Source organism: Carlito syrichta, unplaced genomic scaffold (genome assembly GCF_000164805.1).
Source record: "Carlito syrichta isolate Samal-C Ts95f unplaced genomic scaffold, Tarsius_syrichta-2.0.1 Scaffold308839, whole genome shotgun sequence".
Lineage (NCBI taxonomy): Eukaryota > Metazoa > Chordata > Mammalia > Primates > Tarsiidae > Carlito > Carlito syrichta.
Window position 1 is genome coordinate 361,405 of NW_007252935.1, and position 26,917 is coordinate 388,321.

At 41.6% G+C, this 26,917-nt stretch overlaps 1 protein-coding gene across 1 annotated transcript; it reads left to right on the forward strand.

Annotated features, from left to right (window-relative positions):
• Window positions 1-21,400: 21,400 nt before the first annotated feature.
• On the forward strand, window positions 21,401-24,662 carry TMEM252 (transmembrane protein 252). Its single transcript, XM_008066075.1, has 2 exons — window positions 21,401-21,731; window positions 24,401-24,662. Exons 1-2 carry the CDS (start codon window positions 21,454-21,456, stop codon window positions 24,660-24,662), a joined length of 540 nt encoding a protein of 179 aa, XP_008064266.1. The 5' UTR covers window positions 21,401-21,453.
• The last annotated feature ends 2,255 nt before the right edge of the window (window positions 24,663-26,917 follow it).

Consider the following 26,917-nt stretch of genomic DNA (forward strand, 5'->3'; position numbering starts at 1 on the left):
GAAGATCAACAGAACAGGGACAAGTGGTGGTGGGGGTGGGGATGGCGGTGATGATTCACATTCAGCAGTGACAACAGTGACAAGGTAAAGACGCTTTTAGGACTGTTGATATAAAGAATCTGCTCATCTGGGTCCTGAGTAGGTGGTAAGAAAACACGGGAGACTTCGAATTTGAGTAGCTTAAAACTGTAGGAAAACAAGGGAGAGGTCAGAATCCCATCCCTGTCAGTTCATGAGTGAAGTCACGGAGCCTCTAGGCTATAGGATTCTGTCCATAGTCCATAATGCATGAGTGGCAGCCAGACCCAGGCCTCAAGTGCTTTCTTTCCAGGCCTGGACCCCCATAGCAGCACTGTGATCCTCCATCACGTCCTTCTGACAGCTCACTCCAGCCTCTGAACATTGGAAGGCATTTGAGACCTATAATCCATATTTACATAGCCTGTGCCCCAGGATCGTAATTTACAAAATGATTATTGGCTTCAGCGCTACCTACTAATTTGCTAAAATGTCTGTAGCCTTTCTTAGAAAAACAGAAGAATGTGGCTTTCTTACCAAGCCCTGATTGCATCAATGTCCCCAAATGACAAATCCATGCAAAGAGAAAATAGTTGCACTTGGGGCTTTGGTCTGTCTCGAGGGAATTTTTATTCCATGAGACAGCACTCGCTGAGCTGCACACTATGGAAAAATAACCTGGCCTCTGCAGTCCCGCCTCCTCAAAGGGGAGGGGAGGGAGGGTGAAAACAACACAGGAGCCTGAGTGACGGGTTACAAACCCAGCGCTGAGTGGTGCAATGAAGGGCCAGACAGACCAGGAATGTGAAGCCCCCAGACTTCTCCCAGCAAGGGGGTTGGGAGGAGTATCCAAGGATCGCTCAAGGAGGAGGAGGAGTTATTTAGTCCCAGCAGAAACAACAACGTGAAGTTGTGTTTACTGTGATTAAAGTTTTGAGCATTAATTCCTACGCTCATACTCATTCCTGGAACAGTCTTGGAAAAAAGATTTGGATCCTTATGGGGGAAACAGGGTTTGTGCTGTTTTTGCTGTTCAGGGCTAGCAAGCAAATGCCCACAAGGGCTAGGCTAGGAAGGTCAAGAGTGAGAGAGCAGCAGGATGGGGGTTGAGTGAACTCAAGGATGGTGTCCCTTTTTCAAAAGTCAGATTGTGGGTGGCTCCTGACTCTTATTACCAGGCAGGACTGTGGATGCAGAATCGGGCTGTGATTAAGCTGTTATCTACTCTCTTCTATGTTCCGCTCATTGATGCCGGGGTCCGCTCACTGATGCTGGGGTCCGCTCACTGATGCCGGGGTCTTCCTGTCAGGTTCTGCCAATAGGGGGCACTAAAGGGAGATTGGATGGCAGGAGATGGGGAGAAGGGAAAAATGGACCCATCGGCATCACCCCAGCAATGACATTCTCCCTGGCAGCAACACTGGTTTCTTGAAAGTACCAGCAGCTGCCCAAGGGCTCCTCCTCCCCAGGGACCTGAGCTCCAGCTCCACATTTTCACCAGGACCTTCCCTCCACTGAAGGCAACTACCTTATCCAAGAATAAGTCCCTTCCCAAGGGACAGCCTATGGTCAATGACTGGCTGATGCAGGGGAACAAAGGCCTGATCTAAAGCTTCAATTTGGTACTCCTCTGGAGGGCCCCCCCAGCTCCAGGACTTCCCGCAGGATTGGCTAAGGCCTCTGGGCTGCAGCCTCATTGTGGGGCAACTTCTCCCCTTGCATTCTTCACTTCCTTCCAGGTGCAGCTTCCTAGGGCACTCCCAAGAAACCCTCTGCAGGCTATTCCCCATCTCGGAGGCTATCTCCACGGAACCCCATCTAAGCCAAGGCTGCTTGAGTTTGATGTGTAGAGAGCATTGCTCTCGTCCATGAAGTGTGTAAAGAAATAAATAGAACTACTGTTAAGTTCACCAAAACATATCCAACTGGAAAGAGAGAGGAAAAGAATGAGGGTCAAAGAGTACAGGCAGAGCAGAGAGAGAAAGAAGAACTGAGAGTCGAGGTGAAGTATTAAATGGAGGTGAAGCAAAGAGTACTCAGAAGCAAAGGGGTCATTAAGAGCATAATGACTTCCCTGGAGTTTTTCTATGAGCCTCAGCCTGTGTCATTCCTCAAAGCCAAGAAGACACAGCAGCCATCTCTGTTTTTTTGTTTTGTTTTATTTTTGGTACCCAAAGTATTAAATGGAGGGAGCAGGGGAAATGCTGTCAAGGACTTTATTTGAATGCAACTTGAACTTGGTCCACCAGCAGAAGTCTCCCATGGCCTAAAGTGGAATAAGGGCTTGCTTTTCATCTGTATCTGTTCAGCGGCATGGGATAGTAGCAAAAGAGCCTATGCCCCTCCCTGGTGAGCAGTGCTGGAGTGACAAATGATAGAGATGCTGCCAGAGTCACAGCTCATGGCCAACTTCATCTATTTCTGACACTACCCAGCCTAGTCAGGAAAGAGAACCAGCTGCAGCAGGAAGGAGTCTATACTTCTGCTGTCTACTGCATGGGTTGGTGTAGAAAAAAAGATGGACACTAGGTGAAGTTTGGCTTTTTGAATTTCTATAGGATGCAATACATGAAACTCCATAGCTTTTCCCCAGATAACGCTTTTGGGAACGTGAAATTGCTTTTTATTAAAGGATAACATGTCCCCTTCCCTGCTGTCTCCCTTCACAGCTCACCCAAGTTGTGTGATCAGCTGGCTGGTCAGCACAAGTCGCAATCACGTCAAGGGGGTAGGGGTTGGAGTTAGGGGTCAACCACAATGTAATATTTAACTATATTACTTAAAAGCAACTGGAGAAGATGAACTTTAATTATCAACTTCAAAGAGAGGCCAAGGTCAAGGACATTATTGTAGTATCTATCCCCTGGGGGCATGTTGGGGAATATCATGTTGGAGGGGATGAAAATTAAAATAAGTGAGGCCACTAACACTAGAAGCCAGTGGCATTGCAGTCTGTTTGTAAGCCTGACATTGGTCCAGGAGCAGAAGTAGACAAATGACAAATTGAAGTGTGAGAAGGGATCCCACTATCCTAGGTGTCACTAAGTCACATCTGTAAGTGTGTATTCTGGTTAATAGAGATACAGAGAAGTCAGATTGAGAGGCCAGGCATGGTGGCTCGTTTCTGCAATCCTAGCACTTTGGGAGGCCGAGGCAGGAGGATTTCTTGAGCCCAGGAGTTTGAGACCAGCCTAGGCAACATAGCAAGATCTTGTCTCTACCAAAAAAAAAAAAAAATCCAGGCATCTTAGTGTGAGTCTGTAGTCCCAGCTACTTGGGAGGCTGAGTAGGAAGGACAGCCTGAGCTCAGGAGGTTGAGGCTGTGATGAGCTATGATCATGCCATTGTACTCTATCCTGAGTGATAGAGTAAGATCCCAATTTTAAATGTATATATATATATATGTAATTTTTTTTAAAAAACAGAAGTCAGATTGAGGGTGAACCATTGTAGGAATCTGATTTCCCAGCATAGGACTATCAGATGAATTACAAAATCAGAAACCTGTGTGCTTCTGTTAGACACATGAACTTCAGCTGGAGTTGACTGTTTTTAATTTGGACTGTTCAACAGGGGCAAACCTCCCAGAATATTTCAAGTGATAAAAGCCCACTTTCAGGCATTCAGGTGTCCTTTTAAAGACATAAAATTATATTGGCTGCCATAAGTATTTAAAGAAATGTCTTTAACATAGATTCCTTAATTTATCTATTAAAAAATAATGATGGTGCCATTGCCAAGTACCGGATCCTGGGCTTGAAGCTGTGAGTCCCAAGGTGAAGAGGTGAGACAGGTGTGGTCCTTGCCTTGATGGAGCTTGTAGTTTCATAGAGAATAGAGATCTTAGAACAATAACGACAATTGTGTTGTATGTTATGCTGGAAAGTCCTACTCTTATTCAGAAGCCAAGGAAACTTCCTAAGGGAGGTAACAGCCTTCTGAGACTTCAACAAATAAGGGAGAGTTGGATACATGAAGAGATGAGGGGAGAAGAGAGTTCCTGGAAAGAAAGGCATACCCAAATGTCTAGACATGAGTATAGCACCTAGAAAAAGCTGAGAGCAGCCCCAGGTGGGAAGTGATGAGGGCTAGGCAGAGGAGAGAGTCAGGAACTCATAGCTAGGGCCTTCCATGACAGGTTATTGATTTGCAGTTTGACCCTTAACATAGGGATGTGACATGGTGAATAGATCCTTCTGTCTGCAGAGGAAAGAATGGATTAGAAAAGAATAGGAGATAATGTGGGGAGGGGAGTTAGGAAGTGCATGCTCTTGTCCAGAAGTGAGACGACTGTGATTGGATCAGGATGATGGCATGTAATGGAGAAGAATAAAAAGTACTTCAAAACTACCTTTTGGAAAACTGTGTGGGCATACAATAAATAAACTTTGGAGACAGACAATGTAGGATGTGAAGGAGAGGGAGGGGGTAAGAGTGACTCCCAGGGTTCCAGTTGACCTAGTTGGAACACAGGAAAAGGAGCCGGTTTGGGGTGGGCAAGGGGGTAAGGATGGGACAGGCCTTAAAGGGATGATGCTGAGTCTGGCTTTGATTCTGAATTGCTCTGAGTTTTCTGAATGGACCTGTTGAGTAGGCAGTTGAAGATATGGACTTGGAATTGATATAGATAGCTGTAGTTGCAGATATACAAGTAGAGGCAGAGATAGAGACTTGAGAGTCACAGAAATAAATGAGATCACATATACTGTGGCTCCCAAACTTTTTTGATGGGAATCTACAATATAAAGTGTGTTTTACGTCACAGACATGGGCACGCGCACACATACACACACGCGCGCGCACACACACGCACGCGCGCGCACACACACACACACACACACACACACACAAAAGTTATCCTGGACAATTCTTACCCTTGCCATGTGTGACGTTCACTGATAACTCTATTTTTTTCTTCCAAGGCTGGTCACAACGTTCTACATTGGTTTGATGACCCAGCAATGAGTTGCTACCCAGAATTTGAAGAGTCTAATGTAGAAATGCAGAATGAGAAAAAAAGAGGGGCCAAAATAGAGTCCTGGGAAAGACCATTTTGTAGGGGTCATCTAGAGAAGGTTGTGCCTATGAAGAAGATAGAAAGGATCCAATGGAGAGGTGGGTGGGTAAAAACCAGGGACTGACAATGTCTCTTTTCACCTATAAGATGAATAGGGTAGCTATGTGGATCATCAGGTAACCTCCAAAGAGAGGAAGCAGAAAACTCCACATTGGGCTGCATTAGTAGAGCAAGAAAGCCCTTCCTTAAAGCCCCCACCAACCTTCCCTTTTGTCTCATGACTAGGCCCAGACCAATCACCAGCAAAGGGAGTAGAATCACCATGGATGGCTTAGGCTGATTAACGTCCTCACTTGTGGGGCTGGGGTGGGGTGACTCTCCCTGAGCACAGGGCTGGGTGAACAGCTAAGTGTCAGGGCTTTCACAACAGGGAATGGACTAGCTTCCTGGAAAGGGGAAGCTCTTGCTTGGACTCCTTGCTTCTTAAAGTGTGGTCCAGGGACCTGCAGCATCAGAATCACCTGGGAGTTTGTTAGAGCTAAAGAATTTGCGGTTCTGGCCCAGTCCTGCTGAATCAGAGTCTGCATGTTCTTGAGATTCTCCAAGTGATTCACGTGGCTTTGCTGTGTGAGAAGGCCTAGACACTGCGCCAACAGTGTGTGGGGTTGACTCAGGCTCCCCCTTGCTCTTTGTCAATTCCTTTTCTGCTTGTTCTTTCTTCACAAATCCCAGAGTGCCTTGCATGTGTTGCGGAGTTTTGCTTAATTCACTTTATTGACAAGTCTTCTTTTCATTTTCTGCAGCAGAAGGCAATAGGCAATAACCTTCCAACTGTTACCAGTCCAGGCCATCGGTATTGTTCCTTCAGATCACACTGATCCCGGGGGGCTTGAAATTCTAGCCCAGGGCTGACAGTGTCTCTTGAGATAGTGCTGAAAAGTTCTGTGTTCTTTGACAGCGTTAGGTGGAACTTGAGGGTTTCATTTGTTTGTTTTTTATTTTATTTTATTCTATTTTTAAAGACAGGGTCTTGCTCTGTCACTGAGGCTGAAGTGTAGTGGAGTGATCATAGCTCACTATAGCCTTGACCTCCTGGGCTCAAGCAATCCTCTTGCCTCAGCCTCCTGACTAGCTGGGACTACAGGCATGTGCCACCACACCTGGCTAATTTTTTTATTTCTTATGGAGACAAGGTCTTGCTATGTTGCCTAGACTGGTCTCCAACTCCTGGGCTCGAGTGATTCTCCTGTCTCGGCTTCCCACAGTGCTGGGATTACAGGTGTGAGACACTGCAACCGGCCTATTTTTAATTTGTTAGTATACCCCTTTTACTGAGTCTACAGGATTGCAGGCTCCAGATAGGAACTTCTACACACAGAGTGGAAATTCTTTCCCTGAGGCCCCAGAGAATATTAAGAATTGGGACAAATTCTCATCTAACATGTTCTGCCCAGTGTTTGAGGCTCTGAGACTTTAAGAGACACACAGAGGGCCTAGAAAAATTTCAGAGGAAAACAAATTTGACTAAAAAATTGGAGGGTTGAGCCAGGCATAGTGGCTCATGCCTGTAATCCCAGCACTTTGAGAGGTCAAGGTGGGAGGATTGCCTGAGCCCAGGGGTTCGAGACCAGCCTGGACAACATAGCGAGACCTCGTCTCTACAGTAAATAAAAAAATCAGTGGGGCCTGGGGGCACACACCTATAGTTCCAGCTACTTGGAAGGTTGAGGCAGAAGAATCACCTGAGCCCAGCAGGTGGAGGCTATGGTGGCCATGAGTGTGCCACTGCACTCCATCTCAAAAAAAAAAAAAAAAAAAAATGGAGGTCTGAACCCAAGAGAAGATATTAAAAGAATCACATACCCTAGGCTGAAGAAAGGAAGGAGAAATAATTAAGCATGTAGAATCAGATGACATATTACCGAGGCATCACCCTAAGAGTTCTCTTCAGTAATTTTTGTTCTTTCTTTAAAAAAAATCATGTGCATAGGCAGAATTTGATAAATTATGAAAGAATTAGCATATAATGCCTCTCTTGAGTTTCCTCCTTCCCCTTCATGCTTTCATATTTATTGATTACCTGTGATGCAAAAGACACTCTGTTCTGGCAGTCTTTTTATTTTACTCTAATTAGCATGAGAATATATTCTTCGACGAAACATAAATATGTCAACATTGAAACATTAATTCATCTGAGGCAACATTTCTAATACAGCCCTGATAAAAATGTAGCCACCTCAATATAAAAGGCACTGTTTCCTTGTGTGCCACTCAAACTTTCATCGTCTGCCCCCAAAAGACTTTTATCTTATTCCTAGTCTCACTTACCTGCCTGTCCTTGTCCCATCAGTTCCCTTGAACTTGACAAAGCTTTTATACAGTTTCCTGAGCCTGAGAACTTTTCTCCCTAAAATACCCTTCGATGCTTTGAAACCCTTCAAGCTTTGAAATCTCTTCTGTGGTGTTCGCTGCAAAGTCTCTTGTAATCTCACCATTTAAAATTAATAATTCTTTCCTCTGTATTCCTCTAGCATGATCTTTATACTACAGTTTAACACTAATCTTATTCTGCTTTGCATTATGGTTGCTTGTTGCATGTCTCATGGCAAGTTTTCAAATGACAAAAACCATGTCTTACTCCGTGTTCCCTCCAGCACTTAGTAGTATACCTCGTAGGGTAGAATTAATAGTGCTCGGCAAATATTTCTGGCTATGTAAATCTTCTGGGCCTATAGCAGGTAGATACTTCTTGGTTCCTTTTGGTTGGTTGGGGCCATGTAGCTAATTATTGTCAATGAGTTATAACAAAGTGATGTGTGACACCTCTGGGCCAAAATTGTGATGGCCAATACAAGACCCTTCCGTGTCATCTTTTCTCTTGGCTGTTGTGACTGTTAATGTTCAGGAGAATAGCTATTCCCTCAGCTGGGTCCTAAAGTGAGGGCGATGTCAACTTATAGCAGAGCTTTAGCTGACCTACGATGGACACTACGAGAGAACAAGAAATGAACTTGTGTCATATAAATTCACTGAGGTCTGCAGCTGTTTGCCACAAAGCAAAGCTGAGCTGATCCTGATATGTTTGTAAATGGTGGGTGTTCAGTAAATACTGTGAGCCTATAATTTTTCTTACAAATCCATAAGAAGCAGCAATTAATAATTTTAACAGCAATTATAAATGTATCAAGTAAAATTGCCAACCTTAAATGCAGCTATCCAGAGAGGCATTGTGATGTAAGATGAAGAGTATAGGATATAGAGCCAGTTAGGTGTGGGTTTGCAAAGTGACTCTAAAAGACCTTGAGGAGGTCATTGATCCTCTCAGAACTCAGCATCCTCCAGTCTTGATGGGAGCTTAAAATGTCTACCTTGCAATATTGTTGTAAGAACTAAAGATAGTGAATAAAAATTGTCTGGCATTTATCCCTTGGTCATGCTCAGGGGATTATTATTACATTTTTTACCTTTTTTCACACTGAACCACATGAAAAGTGAGAAACTTGAGAAATTGTACATAGTTCAATTTAAACCAAGATATTTGCTGCAACTCTTTCCTATAGATTATAAGATATTGTCCCCTCTTTTCTTCTTTCACACATCTTGCAATAAATAAATAAATGTGGGACCCTATTGATTAAAAAAAATAGGCCACTGACTACCATATATGAAGAGATAATAATTTATTTATAAATATTATTTTCACATTCAGAGAACAAAATATTTTAAATGAATTAGTCAGTTTCATCTTGTGCTAGACATTAGTGATTCACATTCAATAAACAGATGCATTGAAAAAACAGAGAGAAAACAGACCCAAGATTTGTTTTTCAGATTTTGTGGATAGAAAATGGGAATCATCTGCTCTTGAGGCTCTCAATTATGTTTATAATATTTTTTTAACAATTCTAGGCTTGATGATAAATCTATGTGAGTAGAATGGGCGTTTTGCCTTCTTATTTTGATTTCCTAGACTTGTTCAAGTGCAGCAAACTATTCATCCCAATACACTTAAATAAAGCTTCCCAACAGTCTAATGTCACAATCCCATGAGTGTTTATAGTTACTGTTATGGCATGTTCATTACTTGATTACACTCCTGTCTGTGAGGAGACATAACTTCAGTCCCTCAACATAAGCAGAGAATGACTCGTTCCTCTGAGGCAGTAAATAGCAACTTGGGTAACTCAGTTCCATCTTTATACGTCTTCATACACCTTTAACTTAGAAACACCATCCCCTTAGAAATACTTTATGCATATTGTGATGTGTGCTGAAAGAAACACTGTGTTCCAAAAATAGGTTCTTGTTTCTAGGGCTTTCATAAGAAGGAGGAAAATCTCAACATTCACGTTTCCCAGTTCAACTAAGGATTCTGCTTCTTTAATAGCAGCAAAAAAGCAGGGGGTGGATCAAATAAAAAGACAGGCACGAGCATATTTCATATTCTCCTCTCTCCAAATCAGCCTCTCTCCATTTCTGCTCTGTCCCTACCCTATGTTTCTGCCTTGGTCTTTATATATCCAACTGACAAAAAAAAATCAGATAGAATCAGGAAGACTTGTATAGTTACTACATGTTAGACATTTCCATTTATCTTAAGGATCTAAAAAGCTGACATCTTCTCTGTCCTCAGAATAACAATACTTATAATTTAGTGAGGAAGAAACAAGAAAATTCACAATGATACTTCAGTACGATGAACTATGAAGGCTCATTCAAAACATGTAATGATTAAAAATGAAGTTTTCAAAAATACGTTTTTCTAGTGAAAAAGCAAAATACAAATTACGTATTGAATTCAATTCAATTACTATGTGATCCTAATTTTGTAAACAATGCCCACTCATATCCTCAGAAAAAGTTGGGAGAGCTAATTGTCAGACTGAGCACACCTGCCTATTTTTTTCATCCCCTTTCAAATTCCATTAAAATGCCAACAAGAAAATTTACAATCAAAGGTCAGAAATTGTGATGCTGTCCTGGAATACAGACCAAAGACTGACAGAGTAATCAAGGCAGAAAAAAAGCCAGAAGGAGGCAATTGCAAAGTTAAGAGCTGTTCTGTGCACTAATGTTCCAGAGGAGGTTCAAGCTCAGAGTTAACTGGTACAGTGAAGGAAGGGGCCTTGTCAGTAATTATCTGTCGATAAATGAAAAGATTTCATTATCAACTACTGGGCCAGTCATGATCCTCCCATCTCCCTCAAATGCTGGCAACTGTGGCATCTGCTCTCTTGTTAAAGTCTCAGTAAATGCTTTAAACAATGAACCGAGGAAGAGCTGACTCTGGGCAGAGAAGCAGAGCAGACCTTGAGTAAATCAATGTATACAACAAGGCTTGCAGGGAGGAGTGATGAGACGAAAAAGAAATCATGGGCTGCTTCTGAAGTGAGAGGTTCCTAGGCCTCTTATGCCGGGGAAAGGAACCTTCCACACCAAGATGATCTACCTGCATATCTGCAAGGTTCTACCCTTCACATTCTAGAAGCTGGCCTGCTATCATCAGAACCTTCATTAACTGATGTGGCCTTCACAGCCACAAGATAGAACAGCAACCATGTAAAAGAAATAATTGAACTTCTGGAGTACTGTATTGAAAATACAGTCACTGTTAACTTAAAAGTTGGGCTGAATATACCAATGCATACATGTGAATATTAAATGAATGAGCTGAATATAGAATGGCATAAAGGACGTTGGAGACTCAGAAGGGGGAGGGTGGGAAGGGGAGAAGGAATGAAATTTACCTATTGGGTAGAATGTGCACTAATAGTGGTGACAGGTACAATTCAAGCTCAGACTTCTTCACCACTATACAAGGAAGTCATGTAACCAAAACCCATTTGTACCCCTAAAGCTATTGAAATAAAGAAAAATTTAAAAAAATTAATGAACTGGAACATGGGCCTGACTCAGAACACAGTGCAAAGCGATAAAGTGATTTCCAGAGGTTCCTGCATTCATCTAAAGAGTTTGTAAGGAAGGGGACAAAGGGAATAGATGGCAAACATTTTTAAAAAAAATCAGAAATGACTGTTTTTTAGTGCTAAAAAAGCATTATGAACCAATTAATTTTGTATATTTTATTTGTTTCAATTCATTTCAGTCTTTAAAATGTTGGTTCTCAGATTGTCCCATTTTGAGCTAGTGCAGGAGTTCTCAATCAGGGGCACTTTTGATTCCCAGGAGACACTTAGCAGTGTCTGGAGACATTTTTGATTGCCACAATGGTGCATCTAGTGAGTGGATGCCAGAGCTGCTACTAAACATCACACAGTGCACAGGAGAGCCCTCACAGCAAAGGATTATCTGACTTGAAATTTCAATAGTGCTGAAGTTGAGAAACCCTGAACTGCTGGGAGGCTCCTTTAGGTTGGATCCTATATCTCTTAGACATAACCCCTGGAGTCTTGTTAGCTTCCTTGCTTTCTGGTTCAATATTATGTCACCTAGATCTCCTGCCTGAGACCTAGAATCAGTTATTTCTGCATAGATGCTTGGTTTCTCTTGGTGGAAAATGGTATATAGAGACCACAGTCTGAGCATTGAAGGTGCTCATTGCTACTGGGTTGTCATTGTTTTTAAAAGCCTCTTCAGGCTGGGTGTGGTGGCCTCTGCCTATAATCCCAGCACTTTGGGAGACCAAGGCAGGAGAATTACTTGAGTCTGCGAGTACAAGACCAGCCTAGGCAGTGTAGTATCTATGGAAAAAAAAAATTAATCAGGTGTGGTGGTGCCTGCCTGTAGTCCTCACTGCTCAGAAGGCTAAGGTGGTAGGATCACCTGAGCCCAGGAGGCTGAGGCTGCAGTGAGCTGTGGTCATGCCACTGCACTCCAGCCTCGGCAGCAGAGTAAGTCTCCAACACACACACAAAAGAGGCCTATTCGGTGCTAGATTATAGGCATTTTTTTTAAAAAAGTCAAAATAAATCATGAATTCATAATGCCTTTTTAAGCTCAAATGTAAGATTGTGCAGATTTTACTTAACTTCTTTGATTTTTATTTGCATCTCCTTTTTCTTATGCCAAAAACTTTGATCCACACTAATATTAAGCTATTTGGTTTGACTTATACATATCAAAATTTGAAATGAATACCTTATGCTGTTACTAATAAGACTACTGAATACATATTGGGATTTTTTTGTTGATTTTGTTTTTGTTTTGTTTTATACTAGAGTCTTTCCCACTAAGTGAAAATACTGCAATTTAAATTTACTTAGAATATCCATTTTCTTTATGATATGCCATCAAGCTGATAAGAAGTTAGGTTTATTTGTTCCCATTTTTAAGAAAAATTTTAAGGATTGTTTTGCTGTTTAGTTTTGATTTAATTTTGCTTTTAATTATGTAAAAGTTGTATATAGTTCCAATGTCAAAACTATTTTGAAAACACACATTCAGACAAGTTTATCTTCCAACCTTTTCTCTTTGACCCTGCTTTCTTCTAAAGATAACCATTTTAAACAGGAATTCTGTTTTACACTTTCATTGTATCTTTTTGAAAATATAGGCATATATGCATATATATATGTATTCCCTCCTTTTTTACCATAAAGTTTGTTACTTTGCTTTTATTATCTTATCATAAAAGATAGTCCTGGAGATCATCCTAGCAATATAGAGATGTTACTCATTCCTTTTACAACTGAATAATATTCTGTTATCTACTGGGTCCTTATTTATGACCATTTGAGTGTTTCTAGTCTTATGCAATTATAAGCAGGGCTGTTGTGATAAGTAGATATGTACATTTATAATTTTGTATTTTTACCAGTGCATCTTTGGAATATATTTCCAGAAGTGTGATTTCTGTCAGAAATAAAATGCAAATGTAATTGTGCTGTCTGTTGTGTTCCCACCTACAATATCTGAGTGCCTTTTCCCTGCGTCCTTGCCAAAAGAATTTGTTGTCAAAAACGTGGAGATTTTTGCTAATCTGATAGAAGAGAAATTGTATTTTATATTCTCTTATTATAAGTGAAGTTGAACACAATTTAATTGTTTAAGAACAATTTTTATTTCTTTTTATCATTAATATAGTTATGCATTTTTTTGCATTTTATGTGAGATGGAATTACTTATTATTTGGAAATGACTGACAATGAGAGTATGGCATGCAAAAACTTGTGAGATTTGGGTAAAAATGACATACACAGAAAAAAAATGTGTGGCCCTAGTTATACTTATTAGAAAACAAGATCAGAGATAAATTAAGCATTCTACAGAATATACTACTAAAAAAGGGTGACAAAATAATCATTAAAAGTAGTATAATGAACTTATTAAAGATAAAAGCAAAAAAATTGATGAGTCACAAAACTAATAGAACAATTTTTTTTAAATGCTTGATTTACTGGTGACATGACCAAAAAAATTACAACAAATTTTTTTTACAGTAGATTAGAGGAATTATTAGTGATAAAAGCAGAAAATTATAGGATGTAAACATTTTTAAAAGGCAGTTTTTTTGTTGTTGTTGTTGTTTAGTCAGTCTTATTCTGTCACTAGGCTGGAGTGCAGTGGTTTGCTCCCAGTCATCTCAGTGTCAACCTTCTGGGCTCAGGTGATCCTTCCACCTCAGCCTTCCAAGTAGCTGGGACTACAGGTATGTGCTACCACACCCAGCTAATATTTTGATATATTGTAGGGATGAGGTATCACCAAGTTGTCTGGGCTGGTCTCGAACCCTGGGCTTAGGCAATCTACTTGTCTCAGCCTCCCAAAATGCTGAGATTACAGGCTTAAGCCACTTCACTCAGCCAAGCCTGTGTTTTTAAAAAGCCCTGAATAATGAAATGCTAGCTATTAGAAAAGATTAATATGTAGACAAATCTTTTTGAAAAAACTAATAAGATAGCTTGGACCAGTCTCATCAGATAAAAAGGAGTGAAGATACAATTAGCAAACTCAATTATGAATTTGAAAGCCAATATACCTAGACAGTCAGGAGAGATTTAAAAATTATAAGTGAATACTATATATATGTATAGTATTATATATGAATGCTATTATGTATATGTATATATATATAAAATTGCTGGGTAAATAAATGGAATTTTTAAAAGAAAATTATAAATTATAAAAAATGATTCAAGAAGAGATAACCTTAAACCCTTAGAAAAATTTGAAAATCTAATCAAAGTTTACCCATAAAGAAATGGTACACAGGACATTTTACTCCTGCCTAGGATGCAGAAAGCCAGGAAAAACATTGCTCTTATTCTAACAACCAGAAAATGCTTGATAATCTACACAATCATAACTTTTCTTGAATTCATCACAGAGCTGAGGTTTCAGGGCAACTAAAGATCCTGAAATCTAAGGAAAGACAGGAGCCCCCAAGGGAAGCTGGGACACAAGCTCTGGCTCAACTGTGGCAGGACCCAGGAAGAAGAGACATGAATGTCATACAAGATGGTGAAAGAACTCAGCTGAAATTTTAAATGATTACCTACTAGATTCAGCCCTGGGTGAATTGTTAGATGGCAAATGTGAGAATAGAGAACCACTGGGAGCTGTAGACATGAGGGGAGTTTGCATCCACTTCCAGGCTCTTCACAGATCTCCACTGAGCCACTGCACGGAAAGGTCAAAGCCTAACCAGGTCTCTATAAAGCTACTGGAGTGGGGAGGCAGAAAACCCTCTTTTCCCCAGGGCACAGGTGGAATCCATATGACTGGGGAAAGGGAAAAGAAAAGCCCATGCTTATAGGGAAGGAGGGCCAGGAAACTGTACTGGTCATTAAAGGAAACTAGTGCTGGAGATAGGGTGAGCTCACTGAGAAAGCTTCCACTCCCAAGACCCAGGATCACAGGACCTGCCTTAGATGGAGGTGGAACAAGACAACAAAGAAACTCCTTGCCTCACCAACCAGCTAGCAAGCACCAAGTAACAAGCAATAGCAACCTACTGCAGAGGGACTAGGCAAAAGTGTGAAGACCCCTGTAAGGTGCAGATACTCATCAAAGGTCTAAAGTTGAGTGTAGAGGAGGAATATTGAGAAAAACCCTCTAGCAAGCCAACCCTTACCTTAAGCACCAGCTAATGCAAGAGGAATTTGAGGCCAGTAGTGCACTGAAGGGAATCATAATAATAACAAACCCAAACTCAGCTCAAATCTTGACTAGATTCAGTCAACCCCCTACACTGATAGGTGAGCAGTGGAAGGTTTGTGCCCATTTCCAAGTATGGCATACATACTATTTATCTCAATTGCTACTGTCCTATGTGCAATATCTGGTGTTCAATTAAAAATTACAAGAAACAGCCGGGCTCGGTGGCTCAGCCTGTAATCCCGCGCCTTTGGGAGGCTGAGGTGAGTGGATTGCTTGAGCCCGCGGGTTCGAGACCCGCCTGGGCAGCGAGACCTCATCTCTACAATAAATAAAAAAATCAGCTGGGTGTGGTAGCGCATGCCTGTAATTCCAGCTACTCGGAAGGCTGAGGCGGAAGGATCGCCGGAGCCCAGCAGGTTGAGGCTGCGGTGGCCGGGAGCGGCCACTGCACTCCAGTCTGGGTGACAGAGTGAGACTCCAACTCAAAAAAAAAAAAAAAAAAAAAAAAAAAAAAATTACAAGAAACAAAAGAGCAGGGGGAAAAGGGTCTTGGGCCCAGTGGTTTTCTGAGTGAGTTCTACTGAATCTTTGAGATACACATAATTTTGCTGTCATTGAAGTTATTAAAAGAGTATTAAAAACTAGGAAATGAGAGCAGGGAAAAAAGAAGATTAATGTTAAAGAGAATATCATAAAGTAGGACACAGAACTTGCTTCTTATTTATAAGTCCCTGTCCGTCATGCCAACTGGTGTTAACTCAGCTGGTCAAATTTGGTTCCAACTTGAGGCTTTTGCTCTGATCCAAAGTGGCCACAGAAGGTGGTCTTCTTTTAGTTTTCCAAGGACCATTAGAGAAATTAAATTTGTCCTGACCTGTATGTGGATTAAGTTAAAAGCTGAACTCTCTCTAGAACAGCATTTGTCTTTTTGTTTGGTCCACAGATATGCCTCAGTTTCCTCACCAAAACTTTATAAACAGAAACAGGCAGCTAGCCCAGGAGTCACAGTCTGCCAATTTGACATTTTTAAACATTGTTAAAAATATTATTTATTTTAATTACTAAGTTTTTTCCTGTCCCCTCATTCCCACAAGTTTTGCACTCCAGGCGAATAGTCCATAGGCCCTATCCAGTTCTGGTCTTGTGCCCTCTGTCCTGAAGACTGACTAGATTCAACCCTGGGTGAGTGACGTCTTGAATGCCACCCTAACACTGGCTTACCTTATTGTGCTGTGCATTTTCTGAGAAGCTGCTTGTCCTTTGCCAATCTAAAAAAAATGTCTTTATATAAATCTCCTGAGTGGAAGAAAAAAAGAGGTGAGGGAAAGTTTCAAAAGCAAAGAAAACAAGAAGGAGAAAGATGAGGAAGTGGCTAGTGCTCAGTGAACCCTCAAGTGTGAAAGGCTAATCCAGAAATCACTCAGTAATCACCACCATGAAATCGGACAAGGGTGACATCTCTTGCCACGCATACGCTCACCTTCCCTACCTCCTACAGAGCCTCACTTCCTAAACCAAAGTGACCTTCTAGAATCTGGCCACACTGCCTCAGCTCTTGGCCCCATGCCTCTCCTATGCAACAGCTTCTACACACCAGTAATTTCCTTCCAAAGTCCCCACTGACTTCTCATTCAGAGAAATATGCTTTTCCTGTTTTCAAGAAACTGGTACTGGCCCACGTGTCCAATAAACAGAAACTGGAGTGCATAAGGCTGCGAGAAGTTCAAAGGCATTCATGTACTGCACAGAAGAATTTGAAACAAGGGTGAAGTTTCAGGGACTCTGACGTGAGCAGGAAGGCAGAACAGTGCTTGGAACTTAGCTGCGTTCAGTGTTCAGAACAATCCTCATGGGTCTGTCACGCTCAAAGGAACAGAGTGTTGAAAGAGTGATTATGGTTTAAGATAGTTTGGCTGTCAACCAAATAGCATGTTACTCCCTACTGCCAAGTCAGACCCGTTTACTGATTGGTGAATTATTAATAAGGAGAATAATAATCAAATAGACTGATTTAAAAGTAAGACATAATTACCTTGGTAGATCTCTTGTGAAGGGGGTAGGAACAGCGATAGGGAAATTTGGACTTGGTTTCCATCGGGTCCCAGAATTTTTCTCAGGGTATCCATTTTCCCATCAGTTGTATGCTGTCTCCATAAACTTAGGTAAATCACCAATCTCTCACCTGCAGTTTCTCTCCTTTAAATGGCCCCTTACTCTCATAATCAGTGCAAGGAGAGTAGTGGCAAGAGGGGCAAGAACAGGAAAGTTGGCCTGGGAGAGAAGGCAGATTCAGAAGACAGGTTAAGCTCAGCCAAAGGGACAAAGTTCTCCTGAAACGACTCTTTAAGATGACTTCTTGATGTTTGACTGCTTCTTTATTGGATTCTTTTTATTTTTTCCTGGTCCTGAAACTGTAGCCTGCTTTTCTCTTCTGTTCTTGTAACTCCTCTTCTACTTTGGTATCTTCTACCCCTTCAAGACAGCTGAAGAACGAAATGCTTTCTTACAATGTTTGTGATATTTCACTACCATTGATGCAAGCATACATCTACTTTCATTTTCTTTTCAAAAACCTTTTTACTGCTATTGATTGTGATGAAAGAGAGCATACTGAAACACACATAATAGGGAAATCACAAGTGACAGGAATTTTTAAAAACTACAAGTCATTGATTTTAGTGCTCCTTGGTCATTTTTGAGGCATTAAAGAGGAATAATGCTTACAAAGAAATGATCCGTGTGTTTAGAACTGAGGCAGAGTTAGGGTTTAAAAATTACAATATTTAGTAACATATACTTAATAAGAATAAACACGACCAGGTTCAGTGGCTCAGCCTATAATCCCAGCACTTTGGGAGGCCGAGGTGAGTGGATTGCCTGAGCCCGTGTGTTTGAGCCCAGCCCAGGCAACTTGGTAGGACTTCATCTCTACAATAAATAAATAAATAAATAAGGCAGGTGTGGTAGTACACACCTGTAGATCCGGCTACTTGGAAGGCTAAAGTGGAAAGATCGCCAGAGCCCAGCATGACAACGCTGGGGTGGCCCTGAGCTTCTGCTGCACTCCAGCCTGGGCAAGAGTGAGACTCCAACTCGAAAGAAAGAAAGAAGGAAAGAAAGAAAGAAGAAAGAGAAAGAAAGAAAGAAAGAAAGAAGGAAGGAAGGATGGAAGGAAGGAAAGAGAGAAAGAAGAAAGAGAAAGAAAGAAAGAAGGAAAGAAAGAAAGAAGGAAAGAAGGAAGGAAGGAAGGAAGGAAAGAGAGAAAGAAGAAAGAGAAAGAAAGAAAGAAAGAAAAAGAAAGAAAGAATAAACACAGCATGCAAAGAGAACCTCAACTCTATTAACATTTCTTAATCATTATTAAGGGAGACACATGGTTCCCCGTGATACTTCATATTTCTATACATTCTTTCCTTTTTTCATCTACTTCCCTCATAGCTTCAGATTCTCCTATACTTTTCCCCTTAATGTCCCATCTCACCCCAAATAAACTCCTCAAATATTCTGGGGCCAGGAACTTGTTCTTCATATTAGATGCATTTTATGTAAAGGAACTGAGCCTTCTATCCCCCTGCCTCTTCCTGGATTTTGCTCTTTCCTACGCAATTTCTCACCAAAAAAATGCTACCACCATCACCACAAACAATAATAAAACTCTTCACTGGAATGTCAAGAGACTCCTCACAGGGTGCTATAGGGACAGAACCTGTCTGGCAAATTATAAGGCACTGGCTAGTGTCTTTATTGGTAAGGAAGAGGGAAAGTATGGAGACACTTGTTTACTCACATGTACATGGGCTCACAGGAACTAGGCCTGATCTGTCACATTCCCCAGTCTAATGTATCCTCCATTTTGATTCAAAACAAAGAAGCCCAAATGCATTTTTCATCGGATCTTAATAGTAGCTCTGGTGTTCTATCATCTCTACCTGTTCTTGAGACCCAACCCCTAGTGTAAACTTTCAGTTGTGAATCTTTCACAGCTTTTTGAAATCACAACAGTAATGAAAACAATATTGGTGAGGATGATTCTATCTGACTTTCATAGGACACTCTCTGAGTCAGGTACTGTGGTAGATATTTAATGTTGATTGTTCTGATTTCAGAGTCTTAACAGGACTGTTTAATTATCTATTGCGACGTAAAAGTTTGCTACCCACAGAACTTAGCAGTTTTAAATAAAAGTTTACTGCCCATAGAACTTAGCAGAACATTTACATCTCACAGTTTCTGTGGGTCAGAAATCTGGGCATAACTTAACTGGGTTCTCTACTTCAGAGTCTTTCAATCAAAGTGTTACTGGGGAGTACAGTCATCTTGCGATGCAACTTGACAAAAATTTGATTCCAAGTTCACATGGTCACTGGAAGGATGCAGTTCCTCATGGGCTGATGGACTAAGTGCATCCGTTCTTCACTAGTTCTTGGCCAGAATCTGCTCTCAATTCCTTGCCACATGGGCCTGTCCAGTATGGCAGCTTTCTTCTTCAAAGAGTGCAAGCCAAAAGAGCAATAGAGAGAGTCTGCTAGCAAGTCAGAAGTCACAATCTTTGGTAAGCCTATCATGGAAATAATTTCCATCACCTATACCATATTCTATTGGTTAGAATCAAGTCACTAGGTCCAGTCCACAATCAAGAGGAGAGGATTACTTACACTGGACGTAGATATTAGGAGATAGGGATCATTGGGGATCATCTCAGAAATTTGCCTACTTCCAGAGCAGTTGGGGAAGAAGGGAAAAAGAGTTGTTTAAGATTACCAAGATATTTTCAAGACTAGATGATGGAAGTATTTCAGGGTCAGGATTGAAGCTAATAAAGGTAGGGGATGGGGGTGGAATAAGGAAGTGTCTTTTATCATGTTTGATCCAGTGTCTTCATCTCTACCCTAACACAAAGGAAGAGCTAAGGAGATGGTGGGCATAACGTTAAAGGGTGTGTGGAACTACTAGGGTATGTGAAACTACTAGGACACTGAGCAAAGACTTACTTTTTCCACTGGGAAAGTTGTTGGAAAATAATGGCAATGGAGTAGTGGGTAGAAGCATAGCCAAGAGGAACTGAAGACAGCCTTTCTGGGCAAAAATGACCCAGAGTTCTTCTGGGGAAAAGACTTTTGGCAGGGATATGCCAAAACATGAAATTAAAAAAAGGAAGGAATCTGGGCATAAATCATATCTGGAATAAGGTATCTACAACCCAGGGCAGAGGAAACAAATTCCAGAGAGAAAACAGATGGCTGGATCTGAAAAGATTTTATTTTATTTTTTTGAGTTGGGGTCTCACTGTCACCCAGGCCGGAGTACAGTGGCATGATCACGGTTCCCCACAGCCTTGACATACTGGGCTCAGGCGATCTTTCTGCCTCAGCCTGCTAAGTAGTTGAGATTACAGGTGTATACCACCATGCCTGGCTAATTTTTGCCTTTTTTGTAGAGATGAGGCCTCAAACTCCTCGACTCAAGAGATCCTCCCACCTCAGTCTCCCAAAGTTTTGGGATTACAGGAATGAGCTACTGAGCTTGGCCTGGAAAGATTTTTTGAGGCAATTCAACATAGAGCAAAGGTGCAAAGGAAAGGACAGGAAACATTTTAGAAGCATCTGCAAAACCAAATTTCATTTACTATGTACTTTATGAGAGGGAAAAGTGTAGGATTTTCAAAACCCAGAAAGCCCCGCCAAATTCCCAAGGCTCTTTTACAATTATTTTCTCCAGCACTCTCCTTTCCCTTTTGCTAAAGTTCATCATCATCTTGTCAACAGAGCAGGAAACGAAGAATTCACATTCTGAATTTTTGTCTTGGAACACTTTTTCCAGTATTATAGTGTGGGGTCAATAGGGGAGAATTTGTTGAGGGAGACAAGACGAACATGCTAAGAACATGAAGAAATGCCTTTTTTGGTATAGAGAAAGAAGAAATCAGGAAAGGATTCCTTAACAAACCACAAAGAAGACAGTTCTTCAAGGAATGCTCATTTCTCTGGTTTTTGGTGGAGAATTACCCTCCGTGGGGATTAAGAGCCCAGTGCCATTTTAATCAACGGACGAGGGCCATGCTCTGAAATAACTGGGAACAGCCATGTCCTACCCAACTCTGGAGAGCAAAACAACAACAAGAAACCACTGCTTCCTGCAGCACACAACGCTGTGTTTTTAGATTAATCCTCCAAGGATATTACAGTTGCTTTCAATGGTTAATGAATAGCTTCTAAGTGCCTGCTTCATTTAATTGTCCAAAGGCCAGTTGGTCCCACGGGGTATAAAGCTGCAAGCTAGCTAATGAGTTCATTCTCTTGGAGCAAGCAGGGAAGCAGAAGAGTGGCAGGGTCAGGGCGCTAGGTTCCTAAGGAACAGCGATGCAGAACAGAACTGGCCTAATTCTCTGTGCTTCTGCCCTCCTGACGGGTTTCCTGATGGTCTGCCTGGGGGCCTTCTTCATATCCTCTGGCTCCATTCACAACTGTTGGGAGAGACTGATCATGGCCTATTTGCTTCTGCCTCTGGGGTTTGTGATCCTGCTGAATGGAATGTTCTGGAGCACCTACTGCCAGGCGAGTGAGAGCAAAAGGGTGTTCAGCCATGTGCTCAGACAGCATCTTGCTCATGGGGCCCTGCCCCTGGCCACAGTGGACAGGTATGTGTGAACAGCTAGCAGGGGAACTGAGATGGGCTGAGTTGTGTTAAATCTGGATAATTTCTAGTCCGACTTTGGAGCGACTTACATGCCCCATGGGTTGAATGTCTAGAATCAAGGCTTTATTGTTGGGAAATTACTCTGAGGTTCATCATTAGGAAGAATGGTTTCATCTTTGGGGAAAACCATGACATGGAGAGAATTTTTCTCTGAGAAACCCTACCGCCACCACCATGACCACCATCCCCAGTGAAAAGCCACCTAAGCCACTTTAAGAACTTTTAGGTTCTTTTGTTATATCATGGGAACTGTCTTTAGTTAGAGGCAAGCGATGGTTAGTTATTTCCCATAGCCTGTCTTCAAGGTTTTAAGGAAAGGAAGTCCCAGACCAAATTCTGTCACAAAACAAATAAGCAAGCCAGCACAAAAATCAGTCCTGTAACCTCTGTGAGCTCAAGAAAGTTCCACAACCCTTCGATGTTGTGATCTCATATACAAAGTTTCATTCAAGGCAGGGTGATAATATTCTAAAGGTAAGAACCTTACCTCTGCACAGTTAGGGTAGCTATTCACAAACAACAACAACAAAAACAAAAACAAGCAAAACAGCAACTGTTGGTATGTTGAGAAATTTAAATTCTTGTGCATTGCTGGTGGGAATGTTAAAGAAGTGAAACCACTGTGGAAAACATAATGGAGATTTGCTCTAAATGTTAAATAAGAATTACTGTTGGGGGGGAGGGCACATAACATCAATAACAGTACCAAACTTTACCTGTACAATGACCACTTATCTACCTAATCCTGAATTGTACTCCACATCTTTAAACAAGAATCAAAATAATCTTTATATTTTTAAATAAAATTTTGACAATAATTTAAAGAAAAAAAAAGAATTACCATTTGATCCAGCAATTCTACATTCTATATCTAATTCTGAGTATATATACAAAAGAATTAAAATCAGGGACTCAAACAGATGCTTGTACACCAATGTTGATAGCAACGTGACTTACAATAGCCAAAAAATGGAAACAATCCAAATTGTTACAATAGAACATTACTCAGCTTTAAAAAGGAGTGAAATTCTGACACACACTACAATTTGAATGAACCTTGAAAACATTATGGTAAGTGAAATAAGCTATTCACAAAGGGCAAGTATTGTGTGATTTCACTTATGTGAGTACTTAGAGTAGTCAAATTCCTAGACAGAAAGTAGAATGGTGGTTATCAGGGCTGGGGAGAGAGAGACTGGGAAGTTATTATTTAATGATAACTTCAGTTTGTGATGAAGAAAAAGTTCTGGTGATGGTTGTACAACGATATGAATAAACTTAATGCTACTGAAATGTAGACTTAAAAACAGTAAATTTTATGTTATATATGTTTACCATAAGGGAAAAAAAAGATTCAGTTAGCCTTCTGGTCAGAATCAGACAACAAGAAACCTCTCATTCTTGGCTGAAATAGGACCATTTGGAGATAAAACCTCAGACACCATTCTTAAGATACAGGTGGCAACACTATAAATTCTTTCACCCTTTTCATGCAAGGGTAGAGGCACTGGAAATGTGAATGACGGTGAGAGGAAAATGGGATTGGGAGAGGTAGTTGGGATTTTGGGACAGGTGGCCATTATCCTCAAATCACTCCAGGGAAGGGCTCACCTTTCTGTGTAAAATGCCTTTATACATGTGCCTGGTGACTCAGCCTTGGCTATTCTGAGTGAAGACTGAGACTTATGCTGTACAGTAGACAGCTCCTTCAGCTATTTGGCTTTGGGCCTTGTAACATTTGGAATGAAGCTGTGGCTACAAATGGCAGTCCCTGTTCTGTTGTGGTAACACACCATAAACATTCCCTGAAGGTACTGGAAGGACTCGATCTATAAATACACAATCCAACCAAACTCACCCGTCTATCTTCCTCTCCTCCACCCACCCTACTCCCAATCCCATTCATGATGGAGAAGCCAGAAGGATTTAGCAATTAGCAATGCTGGGTAAGATTACTAATGAGTAGACCAGCCCTGGTGTGAATGGCTTCTTTAGTCCATTGACATAGAAAGGGCTGCAACTGAAATCTGCATAAAGTTGTCAGTTGAAATAGTTTGAGAAATGAGTATGTTTGTGTGCTTTCTTTGAAACTAACTTCTGAGACTTGAGAAGGTGTTAGGAAAGAGTCGTGGCAGAGGTAGGTAGAGCCCAGGGATCTGCACGCCATAGGCTTGCATTCCTTATTTTCTTGGCTGTGTAGTTTCGAGACAGTGAGTGCAATTGAGTAGAAGATGCTGTGGATAGGAATGGGCTAAGTAATAGAGAGAAGCTTTCCACCTGAAGCCCCCCGTGGCCTATTGCTGACAAGAGTCTCATGCTGAATGAGATTTTCATGAATAAATGAGCAAGAGAATAGGAATAGCTTGGAATAACTCCCTGGAAAAGAAATATAACTAGAGGCAGGCATCCTGTGGCTGATAAGGAGGTTCTTCTGGAAGAACAGCACCTTCTTTAAAAACTGGTGATGCCAGGGAAGAAGTACATCTGTTTCAAAAATCAGTGTTTCTTAACAGTTTAACTTTGCAGTGTGAGTTGAGATCGGCAGCCATATGCCTCTTTGGCATTAAGGCCTAAATAACACATGCATTTTTGTGGTATTTTGTCCTCCAGGCCAGACTTTTACCCTCCAGCTTATGAAGAGAGCCTTGATGTGGAAAAGCAGATTTGTCCTGCAGAGGGAGAGGCCTCTGATCTTCCTCCACCTCTGTATACAGAGATGGGCCTGGATTTCCAGGATGATAACGATGGCCACCCAGAGGCCCCGCCATCCTACTCGGAGTCCATAGCTGATCTGGCAGCTGCAGCAACCTCAGAGGATGCCCAGAGGCAAAGCCGAGGGGAAGATCTCCAGCACTCATCATGGCCCCTGTGAGAATCAGCTGCCAATAATAAAGACAGGCAAGGGATTGTGGGAAGAAAAGCCACATTGGGGTCCCTGCATGAGCATTCACTGAGGGGATACCATGAGTGACAACTGTGCAATTCCACAAACGTGCTTGGTCACGCAAGGGCAAGGTGGGAGCCTTGGGAGGGTGTGGCCCACAGCAAACGGGCATTTCAAAGGATTCACACTAATCCCAACTCAGGCAAAGGTATTGCCAGCTCTCTGCTTTTGCTAAACTCCTCTCCCCTCACCTCAGCCCTGACAGGGAGGAATCGTTGTTACTTGTCAGGGCAACCACAGGGAAAGTTTGCTGTTTAATTTGCAAGTTGCTCAGCTGTTTGCTAGCTACTTTCATAGTTACCCCCACTGACACTAACAGAGTGACACAGTACTTCACCTCATGGGAGATGTGCCTTTGGAAACCATGAATGTTATTTTGTATTATTTTGTTTTAATTATGTGTATTTTTTCTATTCACTTTCAAAACGGTTCAAACACAAAGCATCAAATGAGCTATTTTTTAAAAGAGGTCCTCATACAAGAAGGCATGATAAGATTTCTTATATATGCAAATGGAGACACAGAATATTTCATAATACCCATATTCAGAGGGGAAGGATTTTTACTAGCCGTGGATGGTATTAATATACAATTATAACAATCTTGTAAAGTTTTTAAAAAATCATGTAATTCAGAGAATTCCCATGTAAATTTCTAGAATTTGGATGATAAGAGACTGCGATGATGTACATTCATCATTAACAGGGAATTTTTTTGTGTCTCAAGATACAGATCTTGACTTTTAAATGAAAATAAATGCTTGGGGCATTTATTTTAAAACCCAATGATTCCTCCTCATCTTTATTATGTTTTGTTGTATTTTTTTTTTTTTTTTTGAGTTGGAGTCTCACTCTGTCACCCAGACTGGAGTGCAGTGGCCGCTCCCGGCCACCGCAGCCTCGACCTGCTGGGCTCCGGCGATCCTTCCGCCTCAGCCTTCCGAGTAGCCGGAATTACAGGCGCGCGCTACCACGCCCGGCTGATTTTTTTATTTTATTGTAGAGATGAGGTCTCGCCTGCCCAGGTGGGTCTCGAACCCGCGGGCTCAGGCAATCCACTCACCTCAGCCTCCCAAAGGCGCGGGATTACAGGCTGAGCCACCGAGCCCAGCGTTTTATTGTATTTTTAATATAAGCGAACAAGTCAGGCGGTGGGGTGGTAACAAAAGATGCAGCCTGATGCTTCAGAACTTGAACAAGAACCTTCACCTCTCTGGGCCTCAGTTGCCTCCTCTATCAAGTGAGGCGTTTATGCTAGGGTTAATATCTAACAGTCACAAAATGCTTTTTTTATGACAGGCTTTGTGCTATGGACTTTTCATGTGTGTTATTTGGCCCTCATTAAATCTTTAAGAGATAGGTGCTATGACTACTTCCATTTGACAGATGCATACAACTGAGATGTTGAGAAGTTAAGAAACTTGTCCAATAACACACGATGACTTCCAGGAGGGAGAAGAAGGGCCCATCGAGGGATGCAAGAGGACCTACTTACTTCATACTTTTGTGCTAGGTTAGCTCTGCCTTACTTCCCTTCTTCCAAGAAGCAGTTTGGTTTTCTCTTCCCCTTTAGAACATGGGCTCTAATGGCAAGTGGAGCCACAGAGTTGCTGAGAACATGGGCTCTAATGGCAAGTGGAGCCACAGAGTTGCTGCGATATCTGCAAGCCCATGGAGCAGCTGCAAGGCTTGCTTTAGGGTTAATTGGCTTCTCTTAAAATGTTCAAGATGCCTGCGATGTTTTCTACCTAGGTACCAGGCCCTCAGCTCATAGTGTAGTTTCTCTCTTCTCTCTCTCTCTCTTTTTAAGTTTTCAAGCAAAGTTTATTTAGAAAGTAAATAGAGAGAGAGCAAGAAAGAGAAAGAGAAGATTCACCTTCCCAAGATAGGGGAGGTGGCCAAGGCTAAGAAAACATGGCGGCCATAGCTCTGTAGTTTCTCTTAATCTGACTTTTATATGGATGATAAAGGATGATTACTATGGGAGCTAGCACTTGGTGAATGGGCACAGGAAGGGCTTTGGGCAGTTGAAAAGAAGAATATAGACCTTTCAAGGTGGAAAAGGGTGGCCAAGATGGGATGGGGGTTCCTCAGTGACCTCTTCTTTCCCATGATTGCTGAGCGCATAAATTCAGTATATGCTGACAAAACTACCAGAAACCATGTAAACGGAAATCCTGGTTC

Bases quoted from the DNA above. Each gene is read 5' to 3' on its own strand.
- TMEM252 (XM_008066075.1), top strand. From the start codon at position 21,454: ATGCAGAACAGAACTGGCCTAATTCTCTGTGCTTCTGCCCTCCTGACG. The intron at 21,732-24,400 runs GTATGTGTGAAC...TTTGTCCTCCAG, and splicing joins CCCCTGGCCACAGTGGACAG to GCCAGACTTTTACCCTCCAG.